This window comes from Rutilus rutilus, assembly GCF_951802725.1.
Source record: "Rutilus rutilus genome assembly, chromosome: 16".
NCBI classification, from domain to species: Eukaryota; Metazoa; Chordata; class Actinopteri; order Cypriniformes; family Leuciscidae; genus Rutilus; species Rutilus rutilus.
In genome coordinates, this window is record NC_140224.1 from 15,791,322 (window position 1) to 15,805,813 (window position 14,492).

Sequence of the window (14,492 nt, forward strand, 5' to 3'; positions counted from 1 at the left end):
ATAAAAAGAACCAGCCTGCCATAGTTTCTGCTTTATGAAAAAATTAGCTGAACTAACCACGGAGAAGTCTTCTGACTAAATTGTAAGTATGGAAATTTAAATATTTATTGTTTAGAACGGATTCGACTTACTTTACCTAACCTGAAAAAAAAAAAAAAAAGGTATTTAATTAAGAACCACGTAGGGGGTTAGATTAAGCACCATAAAACAAAATATAACAGATAAAATAACTTATAGGCACTTATAACAGCACCTGCAGTGTAACAATGTAGTGCAAATTCAACAGGTAAAAAGTCAACTTCAAGAACTGACAACATGTCTGTGGCGAGGGGGGCGTGGTTTTGCTGAGTCTGTAGCGGGAGAGAGAGGACGGAACAGAGCGGAGCGTAAGTAGGTAAAGTGCAGATGATGAACACCTGTGTCTGATTTCAGTAATTGGCGTGGAGAGACCGGATATAAGCCGGAGTGAGACGGAGAGAGAGCGAGAGAGACGAGCTGGGACCTCGTGGCTGATGCTGGAAACTTGTCAAGAGTCATCGAGAGAATATGTCATGATTCTGCCTTCATGTCCTAGATCTTTCTTGTTTTGAGGCAGGATCATGACAGAACCATGTTTTGTGTGTAAGCACATGGCTATTTGTTTGGCTGTGTGCTTGCGTTGTCTCGTCATGTAACCCCGCCCCCTTGTTATCTCATCTCGTCATCATTAGATTATTGCTTTACCTGTGTCACCTGTTCCTGATTAGTTTGCTCCCTATTTAATCCCCTTGTGTTTGCTGTCCTGTGTCGGTACATTGTCTATCCTTGTCTGATACCCTCCGTGAGTTACCTGAAGAAAGCCTTGTCTTGTTAGAAGTATTTGATCCTGTCTTTATTGTCTAAGTTTATCGTCTGAGTGTTAGTCTAGTGTTTTCTGTCTTAATAGTTCATCCTGTCTTGTTTTACCCCCTCGTGGGTTTTGTTTTCTGTTTTTGTGTAGTAATAAACCCTTGTAATGTCTGCAAATGGTCTGCGATTGGGTTCTCTCCTTCTAAACCATGACAGAATGTACCGACCAACAAAGAACCCAGCAGACATTATGTCCTTTCCTGCCAAGAGACAATCAGATGACCGAGAACAATGGTGGCTGTCTACTGCTGCCGACTGTAAGAGGGGAAAGCTTCCTTTTCCTCCCCAGGGAGAGATGTCCCTGAGGAAATATGCCCAGGTCCTGGAGAAGAGGTGTTTCCTGCCAGAGGTCCTCCTCAATTCCTACTTCATCGCGGGTCTCAATGTTCCCCCTCCTCTAACTGAACGGGAGGGGCTGATCCGTCACCCCTTCCGTGAAGTGGTGGACCGTTTGTGTCGGGAGGAGCTGAAGGGTCCCACCATGACATCACCACCTGCCTCACTGCCAGTGATCCCGGAAGGTCGTGTGTTAGCCGTTGCTACGCTTGGGGACCAAGCCCTCTCTACCTCGACTCCCGAGACACCTACCATATCCATCAGTCTCCGCGGAAAACGAGGTAGACGGTTGTCGTGGGAGTCAGCTTCGGAGTCCTCCTCCACAGAATCTACCTTGCCTGCGGTGGTATCCCCTGTTCCAGCAACGGTCCCCGCTGCTCCCTCTTTACCGGTCACAAGTCCGGCTACGGGCTCAGCCCCGCGGCCTAGGAGAAAGAACAGGAGAAAGGGAGCCTCTCGTTCTCTGTCTCTGTCTGTCCCAGAGCCCGCCACGGCAAGCGCTGTCCCAGAGCCCGCCACGGCAAGCGCTGTTCCAGAGCCAGCTTCTGCAAGCGCTGTTCCAGAGCCAGCTTCTGCAAGCGCTGTTCCAGAGCCAGCTTCTGCAAGCGCTGTTCCAGAGCCAGCTTCTGCAAGCGCTGTTCCAGAGCCAGCTTCTGCAAGCGCTGTTCCAGAGCCAGCTTCTGCAGGCGCTGTTCCTGAGCCAGCTTCTGCAGGCGCTGTTCCTGAGCCAGCTTCTGCAGGCGCTGTTCCTGAGCCAGCTTCTGCAGGCGCTGTTCCTGAGCCAGCTTCTGCAGGCGCTGTTCCTGAGCCAGCTTCTGCAGGCGCTGTTCCTGAGCCAGCTTCTGCAGGCGCTGTTCCTGAGCCAGCTTCTGCAGGTGCTGTTCCTGAGCCAGCTTCTGCAGGCGCTGTTCCTGAGCCAGCTTCTGCAAGCGCTGTTCCTGAGTCTGCAGTCATGAGGGCTGCAGAGCGAGCAGCGGCCGATTCAGCTGCTAAGGCTGTTTTGCGGTCGGTTTCGGCGAGCCACGAGATGCCAATTGTCATCGCTGCAAGAGCCCTGTCCGAGTATCTGTCCAGTCTAGCCAAGATTCTGGAGATGCCTGTCCCAGCTGATGTGTCCAGTCCTGTCCCAGCTGATGTGTCCAGTCCTGTCCCAGCTGATGTGTCCAGTCCTGTCCCAGCTGATGTGTCCAGTCCTGTCCCAGCTGATGTGTCCAGTCCTGTCCCAGCTGATGTGTCCAGTCCTGTCCCAACTAATGTGTCCAGCCCTGTTCCAGCAGATGGGTCCAGTCCTGTCCCAGCTGACAGGAGGATGTCTGTGTCCAGTCCTGTCCCAGCTAATGTGTTCAGCCCTGTCCCTAATTTTGTGTCCAGCCCTGTCCCAGCATCACAGTCTACATCTTTCTCCACTCCCTTACCACCTGCCTCACCCATTGTCTTCGCTCCGCTGCCGACTGTAGCTGTTCCCTCTGTCACCACTTCACCCCGGACTGTTTCCCCCAAGACTGTTCCTCGTGTGTCCCCATCAAGGTCTGCCCGGACCCCTCGTCCTCAGCCATCGTCCTGTCCACCCAAGACCACAGTCCCACCCACTTCACCCCAGACTGTTTCCCCCAAGACTGTTCCTCGTGTGTCCCCAGCCAAGTCTGCCCGGTCCCCTCGCCCTCAGCCATCGTCCTGTCCACCCAAGACCACAGTCCCACCCACCCACCCTGGATATTCCCCCATGAACTCTGTGTTGTCTCCGCCTCCTCTTCCTTGTTTTTTATTTTTATTATGTCACCCCAATCCTGTCATTGTGTATTCATGTCTGCCTTTATTAGTTTTTGTCATGTATTGTTGGTTTGTGTCTATGTCTCAGTCGGTCTTGTCCCGTGTTTCTTGTTCCCTCTAGGGAGCGTCTGGAAGCCGCTCCTTGGGGGGAGGGTTCTGTCATGATTCTGCCTTCATGTCCTAGATCTTTCTTGTTTTGAGGCAGGATCATGACAGAACCATGTTTTGTGTGTAAGCACATGGCCATTTGTTTGGCTGTGTGCTTGCGTTGTCTCGTCATGTAACCCCGCCCCCTTGTTATCTCATCTCGTCATCATTAGATTATTGCTTTACCTGTGTCACCTGTTCCTGATTAGTTTGCTCCCTATTTAATCCCCTTGTGTTTGCTGTCCTGTGTCGGTACATTGTCTATCCTTGTCTGATACCCTCCGTGAGTTACCTGAAGAAAGCCTTGTCTTGTTAGAAGTATTTGATCCTGTCTTTATTGTCTAAGTTTATCGTCTGAGTGTTAGTCTAGTGTTTTCTGTCTTAATAGTTCATCCTGTCTTGTTTTACCCCCTCGTGGGTTTTGTTTTCTGTTTTTGTGTAGTAATAAACCCTTGTAATGTCTGCAAATGGTCTGCGATTGGGTTCTCTCCTTCTAAACCATGACAGAATATTATTATTCGAGAGTTATTGTGTTTTGTGGCTGTGCTCATGCACGGTGAACACTGTGCGCACTTTTTGTTTTACTTTGAGAGAAACGTGAATAAAACGAGCGTCCCAGCTCAAGCCGACCCCTGTCTTCTTCCTTCCTTATTATTACTGAACTGAACATCATCACAATGTCATAATAAAAAAGGCACTATGTACAAACTATTCACAATCTATTGAACAAAGAAGTGTCTGTTCAGTATTCAATACTGGAGATATAAATACCAAAACCTGCTTGTGCTCCACTGTTTCAGTTCTGTGTGCATGGAACCACTTTATTGCACAGTTTTCCTTGTCACAAGCCACCATGTCGTCCTGGTCTTCAGGGCCTCTGCAAACGCACCACAGTTGATTTGTCTTCTGCAGTGTCTGTGTTCTTGGCCTTTTTGTGTGAGCTTGCTGTAACACGGTTAAAGGATGCGTGTTGTGGAGGCTGCTCGGGTGTAGTGGCAAGCCACAAGCTCAGGTAGAGAAACCTTGAGGAAAAACTCCTGTGCCTTTGTCAGAAGTGTTGTCCAGAACTCCACATCTGGTAAGATCCGAACCACAGCACAGTCTCGCTGCGTCCACACAACAAAGTCACAAAACCCTGACCCGGTGACAAAGATCTGAGTTTGTGCCTGGGTGTAGTACTTGTGTGTCTTCTTCAAGTTTAACCTCCCATCACTTAGCTGAAGACAAAAGTTGCTGTCATCTGTACAGGCCTGCAGGATGGAGTTGTTTTGGTGCTTATATGTGCATTTGATTTCCAGACAGCCTTTCCCACAACATGTGCAGTGAATGAGCCCATCAGGTGATGCCCCAACCTCCGGAAATAATGGATTTATGATAAACCCACATTGCTCCACTTTCAGGTTATCGTGCTGGGAAGCTGTCAGTGTGACATAGGTCTGCCTTGCTTCTTCCTCGTGGTCTATCCCCCATCTGATGACAGCTGTGGATGCTATTTTTTTGGGGCAGCACACCCTCCTCCTTGACAAAGCTGGTCTGGCAACTGGTGGACACAACGGCATGGATGTTGGAAGCTGTTATTCTTCCTGCTCTTGATGTGTACCAGGCAGGGGATCGATGCTGCTGTCTTGTCTGAGCTTCCACCGCAACTACCTGTGCCTCTGTTACCGCTACCATGTGTGTGAGGCCCTCACAATGCTGCTGCAGGACAGGCAGTTCACATCCATCCTTCCCCAGGTCACGAAGGTGCTGTAGGGACTTTGGGACTACACGTGGCTTAACAGGGTCTGCATAATTTTGGTAGTAGCCCTCCATTCCAGAAATGCAAAATTTCAAGTAGGGGTGACAAGTTTGAAAGTGTCGTTGTGTGTCCACACGGACTTGTGCAGCCAACACGAGTCCGTATCCCTGACATTGTGCTCTCTCCACTGATGCACTTGTCGAGCGCCCTCTTCTTAGCTGCGCCAAAGGATAAGTCAATCTTGTAGCCCACCTCTGCTTGGACCTTGTCCACACTACTCGGCATCATCCAGTAGGCTGGAACATCAGTGACCGTCTTGGTAGCCCGTATCCGCACTGCTACTTCAATTTTAAACAGAAGTGCCTTGACCATGTTAAACATGGGGCAACATGTGTGCAAGACTCTGCTATGCCAGCCATGCATGTGCAGTGTGCACACTCCACTTGCCCACTGGTATTGAGGATCACCCATGGCTTGAGTGGAGGTTCATTGAGGCGTTGAGAGTGCAAAACATAAGACATAAATAACACTGATAAGCATTAAATAAATTATATATGTATATATATTCAAATAGCCTTCACTTCACATTTACACACCAGTGAAAATAGTTGTAAATTCATAGTCAAATCTTCTCCAGTATATTTTTTGTAGACATGTACTTTTGATCTCTTTACTAGTTCTTTATTTATGTTTATGTGTACGGTTAAGCACCAATATACCAAAGTAAATTCCTCATTTATGAAAATGTACCTGGAAATAAACCTGATTCTGATTTAGTACAGAAACTAGTCTAGAACAGTGCAGAAACAACAACAGCGTTTCGCCTAGAAATTACATTTAATAAAAGTAAACAACTTAACCAAAATGTTTCCTAAGTAAAAAAAGAAAATATATACGACGCAGAGTTTAACTTGCAGTGTTGTTGTTGAGTTTAGTATGGTGACAGAAAGGTGTGTCTGGTGCGTGGTGATTACCTACCTTTGTGCAAACGACGATTTTCTGGTCGTTGAGTTTGTAAATCTCCAGGTCCTGAACCCAACCATTAGTAAAGTGGTGATGGGCCTCAAAGAGATTTTTAATTTTGGAACTGCTCAAATGTGTATGCGCTCACACCACAAACAAGGTAAGAAAACATGTAGGAAATGTTGTTTGCGGTAGCTTGTTCAGATCAGTCGACCACTCTTTGTGTTTGTACGGATCGAGCCCGTTAATTGCCTTTATTTTCTCCAAGTAGCGCTCCTTTGCTTCCTTGTTCAGCTTCTCTCGGTAGATAACCTTGAGCTTGATCTTCGCGCGGTCCATGTGTGTTTGTTTACCTTTTTTGTTCTTCTCTATACAACCTCGTTTGGCAAACAAAGAATTACCGCCACCAACTGCCTCTTGGTGTTACAACAGCCGTGCCCTAAAAGATGGCCGCCGCTACCCAGAATGCACTGCGAGTAGTTGATACCATTCACCACCTGTCAAAAAATGATTGATTGACAGGTGCCCCGCCCCTTCCGGTGACATGTCCCGCCCCTTCCGGTGACAGGTGCCCGCCCCTTTTGGCATAGGATCAAAGGGATCAAAGGGAAATCAAAGGAGATCAAAGGGCTTTTGAAGTGTTTTTGACAGCTAGTTTTGATTTTTGATTGACAGGTTGACAGTTCGTATGACTTTTGATTGACAGGTTGCCCCCTCCTAGGCCTTGATCATGTGGTTATTGACAGTTCGTTTCGGGTTTTGATGCCTTTTGATGCCTTTTGATATTGACAGAAAGTGTTATAACAATATGTCATTGTATCTGACAGCTAGTTTGATGCCTTTTGATATTGACAGAAGGTTTTGAAGACGTTGTTATAATAATAATAATACGTTATGGTATCTGACAGTTAGTTAGGGTTTTTGAAGCCTTTTGAAGTTGGTGTCACAGGATCCTCCTCCCTTCATATTCCTGAGCGTATCTGGGCTGTACTGTGAAAACTGATAAGGAAAAAACTGTGGAAGTTTATCTCACACACAAATGTTGAAAAACCATTCAGTTCTTTTAAAACAATATAAATGTTTCTAAAATAGCTTACTAAAACCTCACACCAAAAGTTTAAATAAAAAATTGCAACGAGTCTCTCAACCAGAGGCCCCAGCTCGTGTGTGTGTGTGTGTGTGTGTGTGTGTGTGTCATGGGATTCCCCCCTGCCACCCTTTGCATTTGACCTCTGACATCTGAAACGTGCTGTTCAGACACTGTGATTAAACAATGTCACAAAATTACAATCAGTTAAATGTTTAGAGAGTTAAACAAGTTTATGAATGGGTTCACAAAAATGCGTTACATATAAAATCACATAGTGGTTCTCTCTCTCTCTCAGCTCCGGCTGATCTGAGCCAGAAGAGATAGTGTGTGTGTGTGTGTGTGTGTGTGTGTGTGTGTGTGTGTAATATTTGACCTCTGACATCTGAAACGTGCTGCTCCTCCAGAGCACAGTGAGAAAGGGGTTTTCCAAATCATGTTGTGTATATCAGACTAACTAAAGTTGAAAAACATTCCTTTAAAAGTGTATAAATGAAATGTTTATAATATAAATAATATCTTATTGATCCAATTGTTTTAGTTTTAAATAAACAAAAATAAAAATCATCTTACATGTTTAGAAATCAGGGCCCTCTGGCCTCTCTTTACACCAGCGTTTGACCTGCGGAGCTTTCAAAAAGCACCAGCCAAAGGGTGTGTGTGTGTGTGTGTGGGTGTGTCAGAGAGTCACACAAATTCAGCGATCAGGATATCAGGTGCTGAGTTTATTTATAATAAGTATAATCTTAAAAGTTTAAATGATATCTTTTAAAAACAAAAGACTGTTTAAATAAAATCTTTAAAGTTTGAATACATACGCATCTTCTATTTACCTTTTAGAAGATTACTGTAATGATTTTGTGTAACGGTAATTAAACAATGTCTGTTCAAAAACTGTACTTAGTCGTCTTAAATCTCATTTATATGAAAAGATTCAATCATAATTTTTTGCCCGTGTGGAGTTTCAATTTTGATGGCTTTCCATAGCCATGATGATTTTTGTACCGTAACCGCATATTCGATCATGTACACCTAAACACGACCATCACAGAAAACTATAAAATAAATACATAATTTAATATCATTTCTAAGCTATATTGCACGCGCGCACACACACGGTTCAAAAAAAATGAACTAATCTCTATGTGCATCGTGTCACAGCGTATGTAATGTTAGTCTGCTAACGCCTTTCCAGAGCCAAAGTTTTGTTCGTACTAAATTTATTTCAAAGCATAATCGTAAAAGTTTAAATATGATCTTTTAAAATTAAAAGACTGTTTAAATGAAATCTTTAAAGTTTGAACACATTCATATCTTCTATTTATCTTTTAGAAGATTACTGTAATGATTTTGTTTAACGGTGACCCTAAAGTATAATTGTTATTAAACAATGTCTGTTCAAAAACTTTAGATGGTTGAAAAACTGTACTTAGTCGTCTTAAATCTCATTTATATGAAAAGATTCAATCAGCATTTTTTGTCCATGCTGGGGTTTCAATTTTTATGGTGGGGGCTTTCCATAGCCATAATGATTTTTGTACCGTAACTGCATATTCGATCATGTACACCTAAACACGACCATCACAGAAAACTACATTTGTACATTTTTCAAAAATGAAATAAATAAATAAAGCAAAAAAGTATGCTTAGATCTTTTGTCCATACAACATGTTGTCAAAGTTTGTCACAATGTTTTGACGTTGTGTTGTTTTTAAGAAATCCGAGGACTCTACATTGCTCGTATTTACACTAAGTTTGTATCATTTGGAAAATCACCACACAATTTCAGAGACGCGATGTGCCTCTGTGGTCCATGACGCGGCATAAGTCAAGTTGGCGAATATTTAATTTTACTCGTCTTAATTCAAATCATGATCTTTCTGGTAGCTATGATCTTTTACACGTATAAGATCATTTTTACTTGTAACTCCCAAACTATCCTTAATCAGTGTGGAAACACACAGGGTGAAACCCTTTACTGAGAATATACTATCGGTTATCTACTCAAAATATATGTTGAAGTTTAAATCCGGTGTTTAAAATCTGTCTGGTGGCCGTATGAATAGACTTTGGGGAGAGCTGATGATACTATAGCAGGAAGCATGCCCTTTGACCTCCTTGATTTTGGAGACTTTTTTGTTAAAGACCCTACAAGTTAGTTCTCCCAAAAGAATTGCTCCCATCTAGCGGTGAAATTGTATTTTGCATTTTAACGAATAGTGCTCTCTAGCGCTTTTCAAATACATGTTGCAACTGCGGTAGCCGTTATGTGCCAAGAAGCTATGACAACATGTCTTCCAATAGCACATCATCGAGTTTAACTATACATGATGTTCTACTGTTATGCTGCCTATATAATGATTTACACAACCAAGCAATGAAAAAAGCTTGTCATTTAGACCGTCATTTTGACTTACCTGTCGAGAAGAAAGCAGGCAACTTCCCTTTCAAAGTCTTTCTCCTTCATTAGCTCTTTCCACCTGGGAAAAGCTATCCCGATGTATATTTGCATCCCGATAAATACAATTTTTGCTTTTTGGCCACGAGGATTCCTTTTCCTGTGGCTCTGCATAAGTATGATCCTGCATTATATTGTCCCGTGCACTGCAGCCTTTCAAATTTTCCGGGGTAGTGACAAGCGCCTCTCACTGATCTCCTTGTCCACTTTAGCTGGTCTCAGGCAGCCGGTTCTGAACGAACACGCGTTGATGAAACGTGTTGAGGTAGGCTAGTGCTTTTTGTCCCTCTCTGCCATTATAGTTTTTCAAGATGGCGGAACGACATGGAAGCTTCCATGGACTTACCCGCCCCATGTAAATAAAGATAAGAAATGTTTCGCTTACAAGGATAAGTCAGATCATTGGCAGAGGTCATTTTACACCAATAAGGATATATTTATGAATAAAGACAATGATTTTAGCTAATAAAATACCATTTTTTCAACCGAGCGAATCTGCACATGAGAGGCCTTCAGAAGTCATAACTTCAGGGGTAGGTCAGTTGGCGAAAACACTGCATGTGTAAAAATCAAATACTGTATTACACTTTTCAAAGGATAATCTAGCTTTAAAGTTAGAATTAAAAGTAACCAAACATATCTTCATACCTGTTGTGTTCTGACACAAGGCCATTAACTGGTTCTTTTTGCTTTATAAATGTATTTTTCTTATTTCTACAAATATCAACCTGATAAATATGGACTGAATACACGATTAAACAAGATAATTTTTAAGAAAAAACAGTGTTTTGAAATTCAACTAAACCATGATACCAGATGATTTTTTGACCGTTTTCGGCATAGTTTCAGGCATAGTGCAACCATGCAATGTTCGAGAAATCTAATATCGGTGTAATCTTTGCGAGGTCTCACTCACAATGCACAACTTTGTGTTGGCTGATCCAGACATAGCTTTACTAAAAGGAAATATTATGGAAGTAATTTTTAAACTGTTATGGCTTCATGTTGATTTAAAGTTTTTTGTTTGTTTGTTATTAACTAATACCTTTATCTTTTTAACTAACACTTTGACATCCAGCACAAAAGTAAAGAGATGTATGAGCTAAGGATGTTCTCTGACCCCAAATAAATGGAATGGAATGGAATGTTCACAATACAGTAAGATATTCTCCTACTTAGTATGTGTGTAAATATTTGTGCTTAAATCTATTTTTACACACCATAGTGATGCAAAGTTCCACATCCTATGGACTAACTTTCAAACATAATCTTATTCTTTATCTTCAAGATTCAAAAAACCAAATCACTAAGAATTTGTGATACACAAAAGTTTCCAAATGATGGTTTTATTACTCCACTAGATTTAGTCATCTTGTTCAGATAGCAGACGACACTGGTTCACATTTTGAATGTTGGACTGTATGTGTTTTAGGTGAAGACGTTTCTTTGAGAGCCGTCAACATTCAGTGTTTATAGAAATAAATGACCATTAAGAATTTAAGTGATAGTCTTTCTGTTTGAGAACTACATTGATACTTTGTTTAGGGCAACTTTCCCTCTATCTACGAATCACACAAAGTATGAGTAACAAAGTTACACTTAGACTATTGCACCGAGAGATGCATATTCATCAAAACTTGAAGCTGTTAAACAAAGTTCCACACTTTGGTGAAACCTGCAGATAAAATTGCACCAAAAGTAAATTCTAATTCTAATTCTTCATCATCATGAGCCATTTAAAACAAATACAGAAAAGCCACTATAGTGATCAGTTTTTGAATGTCTGTAATTGACATTTTGTTTCTTTTGGTTTTTGTACAGTTTGCAAAACGTATATAGTCTCAGAGTGTGGCCAAACATGTTCATATAGGAATGTATGAAAAACATGAACAAATATTGCATAAAGATAATTAAATGACGGTCCTTCTAGTATGAGAGTGTTTAAGACTAAACAAATCATATTTATTTTAGAACATCTTTCTGCTATGTCTACGAAACATCGACGTGAAAGATGAGTATTGCTGTTTTTTCTGTTACCTATAAAACTATTACACTTCAAACTCGTCTATTACACTTATTTTCTTATTATTACACAGTTATTTTGTTTGTGTGACAAAACAACAGTTAAGCTAATGAATCACAGTTGATATGTGGTATTTTTACATGAAAGGAGGGTTGATTCATTTTTTATTCTGTCCACACCAATACTTTGAGTTTTAGACATCTGTCTTTTAGGCTCGATCCAGAAAACAGACGTTGTGTTTTATGTCTTAATAGTTGTTCTTCTTTTTATTCAGCATAATGCCAAATGTTTTAACATATCGTCAATTGCAATGGTTAGATAAATCATCTAACTATTATATCTAACAATCAACAGTTATGTGAAACAAGCACAGTCGCATTAGAGTCGGATTCTTGTTTATATTGAACCGCATGTTTAACAGCGCTAGTGTTCTCGGCCTCATCAAACTTCACACAAGTCACAAAGTTTTCACCGGAGCATACCGACTCTGAAACAAGACTTTGTTTAAAAGATTTTGTTTGCATTTCATGTTTGCATGAAATTGTTTACCAAGGTTTCACTTCTAACATCACTAGCGTAACACTTATCGTATTGCCGGGGTGTGATTGTAATGTTTTGTATGCCGTTTTCTTTACACTTTCCCCCGGATATCTGTTTTCTACAGTTAGTTGTAATGTTAGTGAACTCTATGTCTTCTCTTTGTTCATATATGACAGTATTCGCATGAATTGGTTTGATGTGATAAAATGATGGTTTAAACCATCATCTTCATGTGAGACATTTACATTATATTATTATACCGTCCTAGTTTTTAAATGGCGCTAAAATGTATATTTTAACCTTTATGCGGATATAGAATCCCGCACAAGGTTCTCTGTTCTCTGGTTCTATGTTTTTAAAAATATCGCGAAACAAGGACGCATCTTTCTATAAGCGACCCTCAAAATCTGTGCATACAACAAAACACATGTACTGTAGGTGTACGATGATTTATCAGAAAATTACTTTTGTTTGAAGAAAAACTTAAATCAGCTGGTGCTTGATAACTATTGAAGTTATTAAACACCCCTGAATTCGGTAATGATGCGATATTGATTTTAATTTTAACTCAATACGCTAAAGGTCTATGGACTTTAACATCTTAATAGTTGGTCAAATTAACTTAAAGCATGCGCAAAATGAAATACATCCTAACTACTTTCTAAATGTTTGTTACAGAACTTATGGTGAACAATTCACCCATGCATATGTTTTAAACGTGTAATGTTTAATCAGCTTTTGTAACTGGATTGAGTGAAAATAATAAACTTCTCTCTGGCGGCATGACTTGTTGTATCATTGTTTTTATTCATCAAGTTAAATGTAAATTTGCAAATCCAAATGATAGGAAAACTTTATGATAGGAAAGTACGGACAGCGCCTTTGACCAAGCCTCTACATATGGGGCACTTGCTCAGAGAAGGTGCGCATTCTTTGCACACAACTAGGTGACCACAGGGGATGAAGACAATGTTCACTTCCTTATCCATGCAAACTTTGCATGTGCGCTCCTCTTGAAGTCTTCTTAACTGTTCCTCCATAGGCAAGTCTGAAAGATCTTGACTCGGTGATGCAGCTTCATTTGTCTGGGCCATCAGTTCTCTCAGCAGGCAGACATCATTCTTCTTGATCCAGTTGCGGAAGACCTCTGCTGGTGCATTTCCTTTCGACAGGACTAACTCAATGAGCTGCCCTGTCTGCTGCTTGACTGTAGTGCAGTTATGAATAATGCCATACTCTTTCTGTGAGATGACGTTCTCCTCTAGAAGATGGTCCATTAAGCTCTGCACACTTTTTAGGTGCTGTGACATGGCAAGATGATGTTTCTTAAGAAAAGTAAGAAACTTACTTTCTCGCTCCTCCTCTCTCTTCTCATCTTCTGCACTTAGTAAATCAGACACCAACTCTTGAACGGTTTCATCATTTTCTCCACTTGCGAGGATTTTGCTTTGAACGGTTTGCTTCACCACAGGATTGTTCTCTTGTTCTCTCACAAATTCTCTCGAGTTGCTGTCTCCATTAGTCAATAGCTGTTCAAATAGTCTTGGAAATCTTGCTTGAATCTGATGAACAAACTCTTGGCCCTTTTCTTGCAACAGGTATTCACATCTTGGAAACCACTTAGCATGTTCTCTCCATGGATCATCTCCAGACTCCCAACATCTGAGTCCACCATCACAACAAAAGCACTTCACGTCATCATTACGACCAACATAGTAAAAACCAGCCTTAGCCAATTGGTCTGGTCGAACAGCTATTCTTGAGGGCCAGTTGACAAATGTGAGCAACCTTTCTTCACACTGTTGCATTGCCGAGTTAGATCCATTGGAAAGGCCGCCACCAGATAAAGGTACATTATCTGCACGGTCACCTCGAACGAAGCGGCAGTGGGGGTAATGTCTCTGGTGCTCTGATACTGCACAATCTCCCGGTTCCCAGTTGCTAAGCTGGCCTCCACAACTGAAGCAAGCCACTCTGTCGCCCTGGCCAAGGTAGTAGAAACCACTTTTGGCAAGCTCGGCTGTAGTTACTGTAGCAAGAGTCCAATTCTGAAAGGTGTCAAGGCGTTCCTGTTCCCGACGCATGCCAGGATTGTGACAAGTCGGAGGTCGCTGGTGAGACATATCCTGGTGAGACATATCCAGGTTTAAGTAACCCACCTGCTCCTCCATTTGGCCTGAAACGGATGCCGTGGTGGTCGATGTTACGGGTGTCGCAGGGGCGGAAAGCTGTAGGATGGCTACGTTGCGAAGGTTTGCGGTTTGCGGACAGGAGGTTTGCGGTGGCGGGTAAAAATGTGACCACAGGGCGTGTCCACTCAAGCCCTTCTCTCTGCTGGACATCCCATGACTAGTGTCTAGTCGTCCATGACAGAACACATAATCTTATTAAACTTATTAAATACCCTCTATGATGCAGGAACCGATGCTAAGAACAAAATCGAATTTTGTTCAACACCACAAAATGTTCTTTCTTCTGTTCTGTACACAGCGGGCAAACAACTGAATACAGTGTTTAATTCAGGGTTACAATATGGTAACTC

The 14,492-nt window shown here is 42.0% G+C and overlaps 1 protein-coding gene across 1 annotated transcript; it reads right to left on the reverse strand.

The window, feature by feature from the left end:
• Positions 1-12,804: 12,804 nt before the first annotated feature.
• LOC311306259 (putative inhibitor of apoptosis) lies at positions 12,805-14,292 on the reverse strand (the record flags this gene model as incomplete). The annotated part of the gene is made up of 1 exon (XM_084434581.1): positions 12,805-14,292. The coding sequence occupies one exon, from the start codon at positions 14,290-14,292 to the stop codon at positions 12,805-12,807; it is 1,488 nt and encodes a 495-aa protein (XP_084290707.1).
• Positions 14,293-14,492: the final 200 nt, after the last annotated feature.